General features: G+C 36.7%; 2 protein-coding genes across 2 annotated transcripts; both read right to left on the reverse strand.

The window, feature by feature from the left end:
- Positions 1–262: 262 nt before the first annotated feature.
- On the reverse strand, positions 263–16764 carry LOC131842415 (sulfite oxidase). The gene is made up of 12 exons (XM_059190948.1): positions 16592–16764; positions 15918–16087; positions 15360–15400; positions 14120–14208; positions 12930–13108; positions 11699–11852; positions 9065–9257; positions 8236–8367; positions 5550–5742; positions 4600–4800; positions 2336–2523; positions 263–1874 (listed from the first exon to the last, which is right to left on the reverse strand). The coding sequence occupies exons 1-12, from the start codon at positions 16624–16626 to the stop codon at positions 1746–1748; spliced, it is 1704 nt and encodes a 567-aa protein (XP_059046931.1). The 5' UTR covers positions 16627–16764; the 3' UTR covers positions 263–1745.
- Positions 16765–18807: 2043 nt separating this feature from the next.
- LOC131842431 (lipase member K-like) lies at positions 18808–20091 on the reverse strand. The gene has a single exon (XM_059190962.1). It carries the CDS (start codon positions 20089–20091, stop codon positions 18808–18810), a length of 1284 nt encoding a protein of 427 aa, XP_059046945.1.
- Between the last annotated feature and the right edge of the window lie 798 nt (positions 20092–20889).

The following is a 20889-nucleotide window of genomic DNA, read 5'->3' on the forward strand; positions in this document are numbered from 1 at the left end:
TCTAAATATAAAAAATAGATAATAACTTCCATTTCTCTGTCTTTCATTATTTCTTCTATTCTACTCTCTTTAGTTCAGTGACTGTCAGACTATTGAGTATCTAGTGTATATTGATTTTATTATATGTATGTATATATTTATTTGTATATTTGTATAATTTAATATTTGTATATATTTATGTAATTTATGATTCTATTCCTTAGATATATATTGTATTTATTGTTCTATTTATATTTTGTTGCATTTTGGTTGACTGGTAGAAAATGCCGCATGGTGTTAAGTCTGCCAAATGTACTTTAATATATTTTGTATATTGTGTGCAGTTATATAAATAAAAAAAACACTACTGTATGTAGTTGGCGCGGCTATGAGATTGGAGGGGCCTCATTGCAATGGAATCGGAAGATGACATCCCTCAGGCGGTCCATCTTTGAACTCATTGTGGTAAATTCCTAATAAATCTTCTATGACGCGCTAACTGACCTGACTATGCTCATCCTATCTTCTTCCACTGATGCCCCTATTTATACACGCTTACAGTTTACGCAGGCGGGTGTTCATTTCATTACCTCCCATGGACATTATTGCTATATTAAATTACTGTTTACACATTTTTTTTTATAGAACATATATCGAAATTATAATAACATACACATGTTAGAAAAAATAAAAACTTTATTGAAAAACAAACAATGTACTTATGTAATATTGCTAACAAGTTTATTATGATTATCACTGGAATGCCAAATAATATTTCTGTACTTTTAGACTAGATATGTAAATAAAATAATGTTCAGGATTTTATCCCGTTACAATAAAGAAAATATTCAATTATACAATAGTCATGAATGAATAGAAAAAACATTCAAACAATAAAGAATTCATTATAAATTCAACAACTTCATAAGAGTAAATGCATAAATTCTTAAAAAAAAAACTTGTACTCATTCTTACTAATTTACTTAGAGTAGAAAAGTATTTATAAAGTTGTGGACATAGACACTTCACTTGACTCTACGTAGATCCTCATAGCATTACTCTGTGTATAGTCTTGACACAGTACAATACAAAAGCTATGAGATCCTACATTAGTAAAAAAAAAGAAATAATTTTCTTTGTTGGTTTTAAACTCAAATATCAACGCCATAGAGTTCATTTTCTTAAGCGTCGATTTTCTGTAACGGTATCATAAGGCTCTGGTTCTACATGCGAAATTAAACTTAAGTGTCAATGCATACAGTTCATTTCTATTTGACCCTGTTCTGAATTTGATCACCACGGAAAACGTGTCAAAACTTGTAATAGCAATCAGCGCATGCATATGTCTTATAATTAAATTTTAATAATTTTAAATCTCGCTATTCACTCAAATGTGTTGCCAGGATTATTCAGTACAGACAAAAATTATCTAGAATTAATTTTTCCTTGAGTTTTATGATCATCTATTATGTGCTACATTATTTGACATTTGACTTCTGGACTATTAGACATCTCGACTATTTGACTTCTGGATTATTAGACATCTCGACTATTTGACTTCTGGATTATTAGACATCTCGACTATTTGACTTCTGGATTATTAGACATCTCGACTATTTCACTTCTGGATTATTAGACATCTCGACTATTTGACTTTTGCATTATTAGACATCTCGACTATTTGAGTACTGGATTATTAGACATCTTGACTATTTGTAAATCTGTCGAGATCCTCGTGGTCGTCATGTACACGCAACCCTATGTTACTAACGTTTGAGTTGTACTGTGATCCTGTGGTATGCGTTGCTGAGTATACCGCGTATGTTCCATATATCCTCGAACCTCTCGGGCTGAGTGTTGAAGTTACTGTCGGTCGCCTTCACACGTATTTCTACCTGCACATAAAAAAATTACAAATAAATAAAGACTTGTTCTATAACAAGTAGAAGTAGTATAGAAGTAATTAACGAGATGACTGCGAACAGGGATGAATGGAAGAGAAAAATATATTACGCCGATCACAAATAAATGGGATAAGGAAGAAGCAGATGATGATTTCTCGCCATCGACAGGGAATTCATCCCCACACGTTGGAACCTAAGTGGTCTCGAACAATGCGGTTTCTGAGGAGCTTCCTCCCGCGTACACTTTGATTGTGGAATGAACTTCCTGCCGAGGTTTTCCCACGAGACTACAGCATGGGGTTTTTCAAGAAGAGTATATTAAGGTTTCTTAAGAGGTACGTAATACCCCTGGTATTTCAGGCGTTCATAGGCTACGGTGATAATTTACCATCAGACGGGCCGTATGCTTCATTGCCACCTTCGTAGTATAAAAAATAGAAATAACGAAGCACCTGTTTGACGGCGGGCGGTACTGGCAGCCTCGCAGTCCACAGCGTCCAGGCGTAGTGTAGTCGCGGCGGGGCGGGGTCGGAGGCGAGCGTGGCTTCCTCCCAGTGCGGGGGTCCAGTGCCGGCGGTCACGTGACACGCGGTCACGTCTACGCGCAGGATTTTAGCGCCGCCCCCCGAGTACGCATACCCTGTACGTACGAGGACGAGGGGATTGTTAAATTGATGAAATCACATTAAATACCATTTACTAATATAATATGTTACCTTAATTTTTTTTTTTATTGAATTTTGTATGAATAGCTAATACTAAAAACATCAATGAAGTCAATTTAAACATCCTGCAATTTAACATAGAAGTATTTTATCTGATAAGTTACCTATACATATAAATTAAATTGGAGTGTTTGTTTGTAATATTGAAATAACCGTTTTTTACTACATGCATCATCATTACATAATATAAAATAAAGTGGCTGTCGCTGTCTGTCCGTCCCTATGCATGTTTAAATCTTTAAAACTACGCAACGGATTTTGAATCGGTTTTTTTTAATAGATAGAATAGATAGAGTGATTCAAGAGGAAGGTTTATATATATATAATACTCGTATCCGTGCGAAGCCGGGGCGAGTATCTAGTCTGAATATAAATACGGTACATATACTAAAGTAGCATTTTTTACTACTTGTCTGACTGTCTGTTTGTTCCGGTTAATCTCTGAAATGGCTGGACCGATTTTGACAAGACTTTTTTTGGCAGGTAGCTGATATAATAAGGAGTAACTTAGGCTACTTTTATTTTAGAAAAATAAAGTTAAATTCCACGCGGAGGAAGTTGCGGGAACAGCTAGTTAATATACAAAATTAGAATTTTATTTGTAGTACATGTATTTAGTTGTTGTGTTGTGCTATGTGATATATTCCTGGTGAATAAGCCACGATTGTTTAACTGACCTGACCTCATGTTCATCTTTTCATTCACCACTCCAGCATAAACCGTTAGCGCAGGCGGGTGCATCATACCTTTATTATTTCTAAAAAAATATGTAGTGTCGTCTCACTTACTCACCCCTGACTACGATATATCCGTTCTTCACTGCAACGGTGTCTCCATCCTGTGACTCGCGTATGCTGAATGCAAAATGTAGTGTCCTCTCACTTACTCACCCCTGACTACGATATATCCGTCCTTCACTGCGACGGTGTCTCCATCCTGTGAGTCGCGTATGCTGAATGCAAAATGTAGTGTCGTCTCGCTTACTCACCCCTGACTACGATATATCCGTCCTTCACTGCGACGGTGTCTCCATCTTGTGATTCGCGTATGCTGAATGCAAAATGTAGTGTCCTCTCACTTACTCACCCCTGACTACGATATATCCGTCCTTCACTGCGACGGTGTCTCCATCCTGTGAGTCGCGTATGCTGAATGCAAAATGTAGTGTCGTCTCGCTTACTCACCCCGGACTACGATATATCCGTCCTTCACTGCGACGGTGTCTCCATCCTGTGAGTCGCGTATGCTGAATGCAAAATGTAGTGTCCTCTCACTTACTCACCCCTGACTACGATATATCCGTCCTTCACTGCGACGGTGTCTCCATCCTGTGAGTCGCGTATGCTGAATGCAAAATGTAGTGTCATCTCACTTACTCACCCCTGACTAGGATATATCCATCCTTCACTGTGACGGTGTCTCCATCCTGTGAGTTGCGTATGCTGAATGCAAAATGTAGTGTCCTCTAACTTACTCACCCCTGACTAGGATATATCCATCCTTCACTGCGACGGTGTCTCCATCCTGTGAGTCGCGTATGCTGAATGCAAAATGTAGTGTCGTCTCGCTTACTCACCCCTGACTACGATATATCCGTCCTTCACTGCGTCTCCACCTGTGAGTCGCGTCTCCATCGTCTCGTGATATATTCGCGTATGCGTATGAATGCAAAATGTAGTGTCCTCTCACTTACTCACCCCTGACTACGATATATCCGTCCTTCACTGCGACGGTGTCTCCATCCTGTGAGTCGCGTATGCTGAATGCAAAATGTAGTGTCGTCTCGCTTACTCACCCCTGACTACGATATATCCGTCCTTCACTGCGACGGTGTCTCCATCCTGTGAGTCGCGTATGCTGAATGCAAAATGTAGTGTCCTCTCACTTACTCACCCCTGACTACGATATATCCGTCCTTCACTGCGACGGTGTCTCCATCCTGTGAGTCGCGTATGCTGAATGCAAAATGTAGTGTCCTCTCACTTACTCACCTCTGACTACGATATATCCGTCCTTCACTGCGACGGTGTCCCCATCCTGAGGATCGCATATGACGGACGTGACGGGCAGGCTGTAGACAGGCGGGGCGGTGCTGAAGTCTGCCGTCTCCCAAGTCTTGGACGGATTGAACGATCGGTAATCCTTCTGATGCCAATGCGAAGTACTCTCCTCATCCGAAATTGTTATTGATTCTGGAATAAAGTATAACGTAGTACTACTCTATGGAGTAGAATAGAATAGAATAGAAAATTATTTATACAAATAAACTTACATTGAAGCACTTTTGAATAGTCATCACATTTTTTTAATCTACCGCTCACTCGGAAAGCTGTCTCGTCACAAGAAGAACGAGCAAGAAACTTGCGTGTTGCTCTTTTAAATAATTTTATTGTTACTTTACATTTTAAGTTGAAGTGTGTGAATACAAACTACTAATTAGCACTAATTCAATTAAATACTCAAGAGTAAGGTATGCTGAAGATATACCATCTTCCTCTTTAGCGTATATATCTTACTCCATGGACCAACCGTTGGGCATATGCGTCTACTTTCTGTTTCCACGGTAGGTTAAGTTATATATAAATAAAATTGAAATATCTGTTTGTAATTTCATTTTATTTACTTCCTTTCTTACCATATCATCTTTCACACAGTCCATCTATCTCTTTTTCGGCCTTCCTCTGCTCTTACACCCATGACTAACCAACACCCATTAATAAAAAAAAGTACAAAATATGTAGTTACTGAGCCACTTGGGGCTGCGGATAAGGGTGGAGTGTTTGAGGAATCGAACCTGCTACCTTGGGAAGTAAAGCGGTGTGCTGAACAAAATGTGCAATTACCTAGTCACTTGACGGCTGCGCATAGAATGGCGTGTGCGAGGAATCGAGCCTGTAACCTCAGGATATGAAGTGGTGTGCTAAACAAAATGTGCAGTTACCGAGCCACTTGACGCTACGGACGGCGGGTGCTCCGGGCACCACCACCCGCAGTGGGCGGCCGTGGTCGGGCGGCAGCGGCTGTCCGTTCATGTGAGTCGCCAGTACTATCCGGCTGGCCGGATCCATCGCCATACGCAGCGGTATGGACGTGCTGAAGTTCACGCCAGTCGCGTCCACGTCACTACCTGTGAACTACGATTCGTGGTATGTGAATGATTTGAGGGCATCAGTGGTGTAGCAGTTTAACACACTGTTTTACTTCGGATGTAAACTAACTGGCTTATAAAAAATACAAATTCAGTTAAGTTTCTTGCCAGTTCTTCTCAATTGTAATAATATCTCAATATAAATAATAAGTCCCAAGCTAAGCAAAGTTAGTATTAGAGGTACTAGACAATTGATATGAACTACACCAACAAAAAGTATTAACATCAGAACGGCATTATATCCCAAGAATGGTTAGAGAGGCCACTGAAATACAGAAATATAAAAATTTCAATCGAGAAGACGGCTATAGGCTCTCTAATGCCTGGAATCCAGTGATTGGTTGAATTAAACAAAAACAAAAAACGCGATCAAAAAGTGTATTAAATGTACGTAAAGATACTGTGAGTACAGTTTGCCGAGATGAATATCGAGCGAGTTCCAGTAGTAACAACAAACGAAGACGTGTGAAGGTAGACGCATATGTCTGCCCATAAAAAGATTTCATTTTCCATCTACCCGTGTTCCAGTTTACCCGTGATCATGGTGGTTGAAACACTACCGAAATATCGGGAACTCAGCAAATAAATATAAAACGTGGTAAGATCCCGTGATTTTTACTAATTATACGTATAAATAATGACCGCGTCAAGTTTAAAACAGTATATAATTGATATGAATACATAGAAATATTGAAAATAATAATAATAACTCATACACACATACACTGCACTCATAAAATGTCCTACATGCTATGTTCCTATGGTTTTGAATTTGATGGTGACTAGTTCGATACTCTGCAGGGTACAAACATTTGTATTCATGAGTATGATTGTTTGTATCGGTTATCCTAAGTTATTAAAACGTACTACTGATTTCAATGTTATCTGATTGAACAGAGATTAAGTGCGTAGCGGTTTCTATGTTGATTGTCGCATGCCTAATCCTTGTTAATGTAAATCTAATTAATACAATATTTATTGAAAAGACCAACACTCAAGCTTTTTGCTCATTATTTTTGAGATGAGTCTGCATTCCGAATGAGCGGTAGAATAAAAAAATGTAACTATTCAAAAGTGCTTATATTAAGTTTATTTGAATAAAGATTATTTCTATTCTAACGCAACACAATTATTTCCTATGAATAATCAACATAATCACCTAAGTAAATGACAGCTAGGGTAGCATCCCCTAATACGCTGTCACTCATCCATCATTCCCGAGATAGACAGCTCTGAATATGATATGCATAATTTTAATTAAGTTTACATGAAATTTAATGTTTTTAAAATGTCAAAATTGTTGTAATTTTAATTGATAGCATTCTTTGAACAACATACAAATCCTTCGTATATGCATGGGAGATGTATTTTGACATACACGTTGGTATTATTGTTAGATTATAATGTGATATTTCAGTATCCTGTAATTTTTACACTTACAGGTCGTTTCTCTCTAGTAACCAAAAGGTAAAGTAATTCAATTGAGTTTCTTGCCAGTTCTCAATTGGATCTTTATTGAACTGGACGATAGGGACAAAATAGACAAAAATTATGATATAAAGAATTTGGCGTTCATAAGCGGCTAAAATGTCCTACATGAATAAATGATTTTTGAATTTAAATTTGAACCATCCTGATAAATGACTGGTGAATTTCCACGATGAGCTAACTGACTTGACCTCATGTTCGTCTTATCATCTTCCACTGGTGCCCCGCCTGGGCTAACGGTATACGCTGGCGGGGCACCAGCGCATCATGTCATTATCATCCATAAAAAACGTATCTCATGGGGAGAAGTGATTAGAAAACAGAATATCTTTAATCAGGTCTGTTACAGACTTATGATATGTCAAATCTTGTCAAATAATTGTTGTACATATTTACAAGAATACAGATTCATTTTTAAATTCAAATTAAGCGTACTAATAACTCCATTACCAGTAATGTTTCAGGTTGACCTCCAGGCCCTTCCATCTAGAAACCATAATGATAACTTCTTGGTGAATTTGTCATGATGGGTTCACAGATCTGACCTAATGTTCGTCTTATCATTTTTCACTGCTGCCCCGCCAGTGTAGACCGTTAGCACAGACGGGTGTATCATTCCATTATCATCCACAAAAAAGACGTAACTCACGTGGTGAAGAGAATTCTAAGTAATGTGTACTATTAACCCCATTGTCAGCAATGTTCCAATGTGCCAATGACCTCTACGTATCTACGTAGAGGTCAACCTAACTTGGTAATGGAATTTATGGCATCAATTTATTTATTTATGGCATCGGGGGATGGGGGTGTGCCTCCTGGAAATATCCGTGATAAATTCCAGTTGAATTTGGTTGGTGATTGGGCAAGATGGGCTGACTGACCTGACCTCATGTTCATCTTGTCATCTTCCACTGTAGTTAGTTGTGTTAGTGTAGACCGTTAGTGCAGAGGGGTGTACTATTCCATAATCATCTTAAAAAATATATCTCACCACAACATGTTTCCCCTGGAGGCTGCGTTCGTCGACCCCGCAGTGGATGAGTACGTCTCTCAGGGCGACACCGCCCCACACCGCGTTACTGATGGCGCCGCCCGCCCAGCTGATGCCTTTCACAGGTTTCACCTGCATTTATATACATTATACATGTTTCGTTTTTAACAACAAAAGGTGTGGAAAAATCTTCTTAAGCGCACGGACTAAATTCGAACACGCATACAATAAATAAGGTGTATATTTAATAAGCTTTATGAAATACAAATGGGCGAGAAGGTATCGCCCCAGATAAAAATAAACATAATATTTATAAACAGCGAGAGGTACTCGCGATAGGGCAATAAGGGACACATTTGATGCGCCAGAGGTTCTCGTTTGAGATGCTTAAGTTGTTAAACTTAAAAGGATAAGGCTCATGTACTTTGTGTATTGTATATTGAGTTGTGAAATAAACTATTTGTATTTGTATACTAGCTGTAGCTAATTTAGAAAAATAAAGTTATATTTATCTAAAATAAAAGTAAGTAGTAATAAGGAGTAACTTAGGGTAAGTTACTCCTTATTACATCAGTTACCTGCCAATAAAAGTCCCGTCAAAATCAGTCCAGCCATTTCATGGATTAGCCGGAACAACAGACAGACAGACAAACAATGTAAAAAATGTTATTTTGGTGAATGTGGCGTATTTATATTCATATGCATGTAGTAAAAAACGGTTATTTCAATATTACAAACAGAAACTAATAGAAATGTTTGCACTGTGCGAAGAATTGAACCCGCGACCATAGGCAATCACCGACCATCGGATGTTCTAACCTAACCTAACCTTGTCCATCTCACTGCGTCTATTCCCTGCACACATGAGAGCAGCCCGTAATTTAACAGGCGTGAACTGCTTCAAGTCTGCCAGAGAGAACTCGAAGCTCCTCGTACTCCTGTCCCGGACCACCACCCGCAGACGGTGCGTGGCCGCATCCGTTTCCGGAACCGGCATGTGTTGCCGCACGTAAAATAATTCACTGTGGACAAAGTTCCCGCGTCATAATCGTTCTAGCAACACCCAAGTTTCTTGCTCGTTCCTCTTGGGACGATATAGATTTCTCAACGATCAGTCTTCTCGCGTCATAGACATTTTAGCAACACGCAAATTTCTTGCTCGTTCTTCTTGTAATGAGAGATCCTTCCGAATGAGCGGTAGATTAAAAAAAAAGTCGATATGACTATTCAAAAGTACTTAAATTTATTTTAGAATTAAGTATTTTCTATTGTTAGCGGTATGATTAAGGGCTTTATTTATATGCCAGTTTTGGTTGTATATAAGCAGTTTATTCTAATAATAGTAATTTACAGCTATATATAGTAATGAAGAACAGTATACTTAAATTAGTGATCAGAAGTACAATATTTGAAGAATGTCTCTAGAAGTTAAATTGTAGATTGTGTTTCCCGCGCAAAATGCAACGCGCCACAGATCCAAAATATAGGGACGGCGCGCAGCCGCAGTAGGACGATGAGCGCATTATGGCAGTATGCGCGATATTAATACTATGAGTATTAACACTATTCTTTTCTATAGGGAATGGCAGTGCCTGAGGGTATCAAAAATACCAGCAAGTATCCCATGTTTTTTTTCGGACTACTCTGTTTTTGGCCGCAGTTGACTTTACATTGTACCCCGATAATGTTTGTTTTACTATGTTAATATTTATGTTTACTATTTAGATGTTATTTTGCGGAAGTCCAGCTACATTTAGCTACTACTAACGTGTGTGAGACCACAAAGATTAGCAAGACCATTCTCGAAGCTACAGTTATTCCATTCTGGCCCTTACGCAATGTCAATAAAAATTTACAATAAAATACCAATTAACTTAAAAGGTGAGGATGATTCTAAAAAGTTTAAAATAGCTCTAAAAAAATATTTAATCGCAAAGAGTTATTATGCGCTACAGGAATTTTTCAAGGAAAAAGGTTAGTTGTGTTTGTGCCTGTTTGTTTTTAATTTAGTGATGATTTTTTATACTAATCGACGATACATATATATAATGTAAAAATCTAATTATGTAATTATGTAGTTTATATAAGATTTATTAATGTGATTGCTGTGCCCTTTCAGGGTTCATGTTTGATTCTATACTTTTAGTAAATTAAGACCAATTTTGTTACAACATGTAATAGCAATAAATAAATGAATAAATGAATAAATATTCAGTGGGGAAACCTAACCTAATAGGGTTTCCGCACTGAATATTTGTGGTAACCTAACCTAACCATAGTGGGGGAAAGGGGATTGTTAGTAATGCGGATTGATAACCCCATTGCTAGCAATGTACCATGTCAGGTCGACCTCCGCGCGGTTCCCCCTGGAAACCATAGTGTTAAATTCCTGGTGAATTTGTCAGGATGGGCTGACTGACCTGACTTCATGCACATCTTATCATCCTCCACTGGTGCCCCGCCAGCGTAGACCGTTTTTTATGGATGATAATGGAATGGTGCACCTGCCTGCGCTAACGGTTTACGCTGGCGGGGCACCAGTGGAGGATGATAGGATGAGCATGAGGTCAGGTCAGTTAGCCCATTAGCTCAGGCGGGTGGACCATGTCATTACCATATAAAAAAACCTAACCATAGTGGCGTACCTACCTAGGAGCTAGACGGGCCAGTGCCCCGGGGCCCTCAAGTTCAGGGGCCCTCGAAACCTTACCAGAAAATCTCGATCGAGCTGAACTTTTGAAAATTTCTCCCATTTACAAAACAAATATGACAGGTTGCAACCCAACTTATAACATGGCAACTCAGTTGAGAGAAATTCGAAAGTTATACCTTCGGATTTCTCCTATTCCCCTAAATTCCTTCTGTGGGTTGGCAGTGTTATCAATTTGACGGTTAGCGATATGTGCGTTTTAATAAAACTATAATGTAGGGCCCCACTGGTGAGTAGTGGGGGCCCATTTTTTGATTTGCCCCAGGGCCCTTGGTTACCTAAATACGCCACTGCCTAAACACCACTAATAGAGCTGCGTGATTTAGCTCCGAAAGCCGATTCACGCGTGAAAGAACGTGTAAATGTAGCTAATGTTAATCATTACATAGTATAAAACAAAGTCTCTGTCGCTATCTGTCCGTCCCTATGTATGCTTAAATCTTTTTTTTTTTTTTATAATAATAATAATAATATTTATTGCAGTTAAAGGTTGCGTTACATAATTAAGTTGTACATAAGAGTCAATAATTTTAACATACAAGTGTAATTCTGCCATCTGAACTAGTATAAAATTATACTGTATCTCAGCTTAAATCTTTAAAACTATGTAACGAATTTTGATGTAGCGATTTTTGGGTTTTTTTAATAGAATTATTCTAAAGGAAGGTTTATATATATATATATATATACATGTATACCCGGGCGAAGCCGGGGCTAGTAGCTAGTTTCTCAATAATAAAAAGAGTGACATACTTGGGAGTGTCAAAGTGTTCGATCTGGAGCTTTGGAGGTATTTCCGCATTGAATGGCTTTGAAGTCTTCACTATCAGCCGCTTGTCTCTGTACGGCTCTTTGACCCAAAGCTCATCATCAGAGTGATCAACAATGTCGTCATCATGTAGATTACCTTTGTAAAGATAAAATAAAATTATATAATAGCTTCTACCCGCGGCTTCGCTGATATTCGCAACTAGATGGCGCTGATTCATAATTTATTATAACTTCATTACTGGCTGTTATAGTAGATGGCGCTGAAGTAGCAATATGTTGCTATTTTATGTTTTTATTTTTTATAAAAATATTTGTTTTTTTTCTTTAATAAAATGTCCTATGTTCATTCTAATACCTCCAAAAACATGTGTACAAAATTTCATGACGATCAGTTCAGTAGTTTCTGCGTGAAAGCATAACAAACATTCCTACTTTCTCATTTATAATATTAGTAAGGAGTAATGATAGCACAATCCCTCGACAAATCAAACAACGCCATCTAGTCCTAAGCTAAGCAGAGATTGTGTTATAGGTACTAGACAACTGATATAAATACTTATATATACATTTTTTGTAAATACATACATAATATACATAGATACACTCAGATTGAAACTAACAATCATACTAATGAATGCAAATGTTTGTACTGTGCGAGGAATCTAACTCGTGACCATTGGAAGTAAAGCGGTGTGCTAGACCGCTAGCTCACAGAAGCCATATATATTTACAAAAAGAATTATCTACATATTTGTATCAGTTGTCTAGTATTCATAACACAAGTTCTGCTTAGTTTGGAACTAGATAGCGCTGTATGAATTGTCCTGATTGAATAGAGGAATCTAACTCGCGACTATCAGAAGTATATCGGTGTGCTAAACCGCCAGCTGACAGAGGCCGTGTCTTTAAAAAAAATCGTCTATGTATTTGTATCAGTTATCTAGTACCCATAACACAAGCTGTACTTAGCATGGGACTAGATGGCACTGTGTGAATTGTCCTGAAATAATAAAGATATGGTGTGCTAAACAGCCAGCTGACAGAGGCCGTGTCTTTAAAAAAATCGTCTATGTATTTGTATCAGTTATCTAGTACCCATAACACAAGCTCTGCTTAGTTTGGGACTAGATAGCACTGTGTGAATTGTCCTGAAATAATAAAGATATTTGTTTTTGAAAGAAATAAACTTCAATCATTATTATTTGTCGCTTACCTATCCTATATTGCTCCAGGAGTTTATAAATCTCCTGTGTTTTATGCATGCCATACACATTCCAAAATGGTTCTATACTCAGTCCGGCTGCGTTTAATATTTGGTCTCCACCAGGATGCGATGCAAGGAATTTCGTCACGTCATACACTCCATTTCTGTATATTACCCAGAAACTTTTCCTGTAAAATTAATATTATAAAAAAAAAAATTTGGGGTGGACTACCCCTAACATTTAGGGGGATGAAAAATAGTTGTTGGCCGATTCTCATACCTACTCAATACGCTCACAAAATTTCATGAGAATCGGTCAAGCCGTTTCGGAGGAGTATGGGAACGAAAACTGTGACACGAGAATTTTATATAAAAGATAATATATGAGTGTCTATAAGAATTAAAATTATGATTATGACAATTTCAAAAGCTACATTTACGCGACGCAGTATTCTGCGTATAATATAATAAATTATTTTCTGTTCTATTCTATTGAATAGAACAGAAAATAATTTATTCAAATAAACTTAATTTAAGCACTTTTGAATAGTCAACAATTTTTTTTTAAATCTACCGCTTATTCGGAAAGCTGTCTCATCACAAGAAGAATAAGCAAGAAACTTGTGTGTTGCTCTTTTAAACAATCCTTGTAAGTTCACATTCAAGTCGAAACGTGTGAATACAAACTACCAACCAGCACTTTATTTAGATTCAAATATAAAAACACAATGAGATTAAATCAGTCGTAGTGATAAGAGTAGACTAGTCCCTACAAGCAGCACTCGTTCACGAGTATGACGGATGAGCCAGCCATCACTGCGCTCGACCATATTTTAGGGAGCCCATTGACTCGGCCCACCACGCCGCCACATATCTGGACGCTTTTTTTGACGCGCAATCGAGAGACGGTAAGTATGCACAGAACAACCAGCTCACACAAACGTGAGTGCTTGCGTTTCATTGCTTTTTGTGTGTACTCTCTCGCACGCACGATTAAAGGACGTAGAAATGCGCCAGCTCGCGGCGCACGAGATATTTCTCGTTTTCTTTATCTATATTTACATGTACATTCTTTTCGCACGCGCAGAAACGCAGTTTAAAAAAAAAAGTCAAATGTAATCCGATCCCTCCCCTATCTCTATTATTAATAATCTCCTCCCTTCTATAAGAGATGAGTTGACACAATAAACAGAACTAACTTGCTGTCATGTTTACTAACTTCTTCAGCTCTGTACACTGGCAAGTCGGGTCGTTTTTCGCCTGCTACGAATTTGATAGTGGAGTCTTTCTCTTTATTATTGATGTGTTCTGAAAAAAAACTATATATGAACAATAATAAATCACCACAGTCAGAAATATAAATTACTAGCTGTACCCGCGACATCGTCCACATAAAATAGTGACTAAATAATGAATTAATAATCTAACACAATAAAAGCTAAATAACAAAATCATCATTCTAGCATCCAAAAGTATGAATTTCCATATATAATTCCATCAAACTCAATCAATAGCCTAAAAATAAATTAAAAGCTTCTAATTGTAAAAATGACGATTCTTCCATACAACCTTGCATCTATCAACCCCTTACAACCCTTTTTCGCATTAAAAAGTAGCCTATGTCCTTTCTCAGGGTCTACACTATCTGTGTAACAAATTTCATTTAAATCGGTTCACTAGTTTTGGCGTGAAACCGAGACAGACAGACAGAGCATTTTGCATTTATAATATTAGTAAGGAGTAAGGATAGCACAAGTTTTTTATAGTGCCAACTAAATATACTAATGTTGAATTCATGGTGAAATCCATGTGATGAATACACTCTGGGAGGGGGAAGATTGGTAGTAATGTAGACTGATGACCCTACTGCTAGCAATGTACCATGTCAGGTTGACCTCTACATGGTTTCCCCCCGGAAACCATCATCATCAAACATCACAAATATGTTAAACAAAAGGGGACCTTAAAGCAATCTTTTTTTTATTTATTTGTTTTACAGACAACCTTGATGTTGACTAATAGGATCTTGATAGCAATGTATAGTACATTGCTCTGGGAACTGTCCTGAGAAATTCCTAGTGAATTTGTCTTGAGAGACCAACTGACCTGACCTCACTGGTGCTCCGCCAATGTAAACCGTTAGTGCACACATATGCAACATAACATTATCATCCATAAACAAAAAATTTAAAAGTATAATGCTCACACATTTTGCCTATTATACCTTTTTTAACTTGATAGAATAAGTCACATGCATTTTGTGTATTGTCTCTTGTGTTGTGAAATAGACTATTCTTATTGTGATGACAGGAATCAGTGGTGAGAGTAAATATACACAGAATAGGGTGGAACTTGTGTTTAACTGTTACATCTTTATTTACTCTAATTCTAGTCCAGTTATTAAAATTATTTATATTGAACATTACATGACTATGTGACGTCAGATTTTTTTAATTTTATATGTTTCACTGACATTCTTTCTTATTAACATATTGACTTCAGCTGCAATTTGATATAGCAGAAGTTTTCATAGGGCTAGTTGTGTTTCACTAGGTGTTTATTATATATTTATATAGATGACACACATACATATTTACATTATTTATATATGGAATAGTTTATATTTATATATACATAGGTATATGTTATATTTTTATATCTTTATATATAATATATTTTATGTTTTTTAATTTGCATTTGCTAAAACACTATTGTTTTAGCAAATGCATCATAAGAAGCCAGAGTTTACAGCTTCATAATGATACTGGTCAACTTGTAAGGGGAGTTAATTTTATGTGTTTCGGCACACATGTTCATGATTGTAACGTCAGATAAAGTTACTTATCCAACATACACTGGCACAATCTATTATACTACGTGCTGTAATGCATTACAATATCACAGTATTTGCTTAGGTCTAAGTCATAGTGTAAACTGTGTGATCATTACACAGATAACAAAAATTTTGTATATATTAAATGTTATTTATTAACAAACCTTTAACAGCTGATCCTATTAGCACCGAACTGATTAATGCAATGGTAGCATGTTTGCCATAAGTCCCTTTGCCTTTTTCTTCAGTAATATGTTTTTTATCAACATGTTGCTTGCTAAAATTTCTTAAGGCAATTGGTGTGAAGTTCGCATATTTAGTATTTTTTATACACCTGCAAAGTAATAGTGAAAAATAAATTGAAATAAAAATGAAATAATTATGGTCGATATTTGTAGAAAGAAAGTATTTAAGCTACTTTATTGCTTTTAAGAGGGCGAGCACAATAGATCTATGTAGGTCGCAGTGCTACAGGTGCTACAAACATCTGATTCTGACAATAGCCCAAACAACCCAATAAAAAAAAATACTTTATTGCAGTTTTATTGGATCACTATATTTTGTGTACATAGTAGTGAATACACACAATAATAAACAAGTATTATTTATCAAGAAGTAGCCAATTTTTGCATGTCGTAATTTTAATGCATGTAGAACTTGATGTTGAATCCGTAAATAATAAACAGATAAAAGTTATTTATTATATATATGGCATCTTATTGAAATATAATTTATAAAATTATTTCTCACGGTAAGATTGATTCACTATGTAATAAAAACTAAAAGGCTGACGTGCAAGAAGTTAAAAATTTGGTCAACTAAGTCACTGTTTACTTACTTTATTATTATATTCCCTCTATAGATACTGGCCATGTTTATTATAATATTTTCTCATTGGTATAAATAAGATCGCTCATATAATATACAACTACAATTTCTTTATATGACCTTTTTGACCGTAATAAACTTTTATTAAATATTCTAATAACAATACAACGAAAACAATTCAAATGAAAATAAAACACAGATTAATAACATAAATGTCAAAACCAATGTTGCCAGATGACCGTCATGCTTTCCTCTAATTGCTCTAAATTCGTTTAAAATTCACTAAGTACTATTAGCATGTCTCGTATAAGGTGATCACATTTTACCAAAATTTTAATGTTTTATTTGTTATTTTTTAGTTCGCAAGCTTGCTACTTTCGAGTGATCCAGTTTCTTTTAGGATGCTAGTGTCTGTGCTCTTGTGTTTTTAGTCTGTAAACCTAATCCTCTACGGATATTAAAACAATCGAATTCATCTCAATTTAAATTATCTTAACCTAAAATATCTCCCTAATATTTGTTTTACATACTTACAATTGTTCCCATCAGTGTTGTAGTGAAATTAGAAGTGACAGAATTGTCAGAAGCAGAACTGAAATTCTGTGCCCGAGCACGATTTGTCAGCTGTCAATAAGTTTGACATAAAAGAAAATATTGACATTGACAGTAAGGTAAGTTGTTAATTTTATACTCGCCCTAAAAGGCTTTAATCCAGTCACCCAGAGATTGTTGCCTCCACAGTCGATGCCGGGGTAAAGGAGTTTGCCCCGAGGCCCCAACCTTCACGTACCTAGGGTGATGCGTATGACCAGTCAGTCAGTTGGATTCCGTAGATTCAAATTGTATAAATATAGATTATTGGACACAATATTTTAATAATTTGTCATTTTTGCTTTACCTGCTTTATTGTAATCATAAGTGTTACACAAATACCATATCGGTACTAACAGATGTAAATACGTAAATACATACATAATATACATAGAAAAAGGGTGTTTTCTATGTATATTATGTATGTATTTATAAAATGTATATGTATTTATATCAGTTGTCTAGTACCCATGTGTGAATTACCATGGAGATTATAATTATCTAATCTTTATTCTTTAATTTTTTAAATATTAATTTAGACCATATACCTACTAATAACAACGGGTAGTTAGTTTGCTTTATACTTAACTGAACTGCTCACTTATGCACATCGTTAAGTGCCTGCTCGTTTTGTAACTAATGAGTTTCTAAAGACGTCATGCATTAGGTACATTGTTCGGGTTGCATATTATCTTTGAATGCATTATTTTCTCTACTATTTGTAAATTTTGTTTTTGAGGTAACGCCACAACATATGCTATGTATGTTACAAGTATATACGGCCTCCTCATCGATTACGATTTTATAATAGTTGTTGTCAAATACTGATTGACATTATTGTAAATATATTATAAAAGGAGACAATAGAATTATTCTGCTTCAAACATATATATTATTTATTAGTAAACATATCATCTCAACAAAAAAGAACCCCACCACAACAGTGTGGTTGTAACCCACTCATATATAAACGAAATATCTCCTTTGGAACGTACTACATCCTGAGGAGATAAAAACCATCGCTTCTAAGAATATCCTTAAATTCTTGACCCTGACCTGCCTATGAAGCGAACTCTGAAAAAAAGGTCAAGCACAATAGATCTTTGTAGATTGCAGTGCTACAGGTCTGAAACACCCAGTAGTGGGGGGAAGGGATTGTTAGTAATGTGGAATCATGACCCCATTACTAAATGTACTATGTCAGGTTGACCTCCACGCGGTTCCCCCTGGAAACCATCGTGATAAATTTCTGGTAAATATGTCACGATGGACAAACTGACCTGACCTCATCTGATCATCCTCCACTGGTACCCCGCCAGCGTAAACCGTTAGCGCAGGCGGGTGCACCATACCATTATCATAAATCAATAAAAAAAATAAAACACTGAGTAGTCCAAATCCCTCAATAAAAAACATACTCTAGCTTAGCTTTCTGAGTATCACCCTAATACGAAGGAAACTAAGAATATTGAAATCTTTATACATGTCGTATTGGTATTCAGCGGCGGTTGCCAGGTCAAGATGTAGATTATTAGCTAGAAAAATAACAAATAATAAAATTACAGAATTGTGGACTTCCTACTTTTGGGGTTGGTTGAAGTGGGTTTAATATATCTTTTACTATAAGATTACAATTTACAAAAGTGGTATATTTGAATTGCATGCATATTTGCCAGTCCTGATAGTGGCCAAGATCTGCGGTGTGACATATTTAGCGAGGTTGTCTGCATAGATGTAGTCTAAATGACCAAACGACTTATCTGCTAGGATACACATCTTCGCGTCAGAGTGAGTTAAAGCTGAAACTAGCGTCTCAACATCTTTCACATCTGATACATAATCGTTTTCACTCACAATGAATACCCATCTCATCGTCACTGGACTCAGATCAATCAAGGGAGGTTTTTCTTGGCCATACAATTTCAAATTCTCTTTAGTACCGTAGTCATATTCGGCAAAACCATTTGTCACCATTTGGCCCCACCGCGTGAAGACTTTCAACGAAGTTCCAGCTGGAAAATGCCCCGTAAGAACAGGTAGGACATCGATTGTGATTTGGAAATTATTAAAGCCTAGAACCGAAAAGAGGAGAGCTGAACAGGCCGCGTACGATACTTTACTTCCACATAGCAATTTGCCAGCCGTTTGAATTACGCCGCCATAACGCAGAATTTCGATATTAGTTTCATTATTTGCTGTTTTAAGAATTGTATTAGCTGCAGATTGCACTTTGATAGCGATGAATCTAGAATGTTCTAACCACGCTGTGGGTGACATACCGAAACCTATTTTAATTTTGCTGTTATATTCTGGCTTTCTAGCACACAGCATTAGCAGTATACCTGCACCTTGGCTGTGAGACACATAATATACTTGTTTCTTATTTGTCTTTTGCAATACAAAATCTATAATGGCTGGCAAATCATAGGCAGCCATTTCGTCAATGGAAAAGTTCCAGTATTCAGAATCCTTATCGGGATCTAATGATGTATGTTGTCTGCTGTACCTGTTGCCTCTATTGTTGGGTACCCATACGTCGTAACAAGCATCAGAATATATGTAACAGTGCGCTTTACCAGGACCTGGTATGATGCAGTCATCTCCACTTAAATATAGACCGTGCATGAAGATAATAGGTTCCTGGTCGGTGTTATCCTTGCACGATTCCTTTACTGGTATGCGGAATATGGAGAGTATGTAGCCATCCACAGTAGTAACTGTATAACTCTCGCTAGTATATCCATCGTAATCCACTAATTCGGTGAAGTTTCTATCTCTTCTTTCCGATATAGTCTCATCTCCCAAATTAGTTACATCATCAAGAATAGTCGGTTCACTCGAATGTGCATATTTAAAGCAAGCGCACGCTAATAAAATTGGTATTAATATCTTTATAGTCTTGAATCTGTAAGTGAACATTTCGTTTATTATCTGAAATTCAATATTATAGAGATCGGTGGTTTAGCGGTCAAGCACACCGCTTTACGACCGATGGTCGCGGGTTCGATTCCTCGCACGGCACAAACATTTGTATACATGAGTATGATTGTTTGTATCGTTCTGGGTGTTTTCTATGTATAATATGTATGTATTTACAAAAAAAAAATATCTATGTATATGTATCAGTTATCTAGTACCCATAACACAAGCTCTAGCTAGCTTAACTTGGGTCTAGATGGCTCTGTGTGAATTGTCCTGAGATTATTATTATTATTGTATTATTAGAGATATTGTAGACATGGGCAATAAACTATGAAGGAGCTAACACTAAATATGAAATGTTTATTACGAACCACTTTCTAAATAAAGCTGATGGATTAGAATCAGGAAATTAATTTATATTGTAACGTTCAAGGCTATACAGATAAAATGAATGAATTTTTAATGGCTTGTCTAATTGATACAACGTATAGCAAGAAACAATTAACATATCTACTCGTAAGGAGGACGTCGTTGTCTGAGGTTATGAGTTTGGAAGAAAGCGCTCAACTCTGGAAATGCTTGGTTTGAATTGAAAAAAATATTTTGTGTTGCATAGCTCATCAGCAAAACAATGTGTCTAAGTATTTATATACCTAGTAATCATAACACAAGCTCTGACGGGCTGATAATGACTTCGTAGAGGGTGAGCTCGGCATCGAGTCTTTGATTTATTTAGATCGTTGTGGCCGATCTAGAAATCGAATTAGTCCGAAATTTAAATTGATACAAAATATT

The sequence above is a fragment of the Achroia grisella genome, unplaced genomic scaffold, assembly GCF_030625045.1.
Source record: "Achroia grisella isolate CSIRO2021 unplaced genomic scaffold, CSIRO_AGI_Agris_v1 utg2183, whole genome shotgun sequence".
Classification (NCBI taxonomy): domain Eukaryota; kingdom Metazoa; phylum Arthropoda; class Insecta; order Lepidoptera; family Pyralidae; genus Achroia; species Achroia grisella.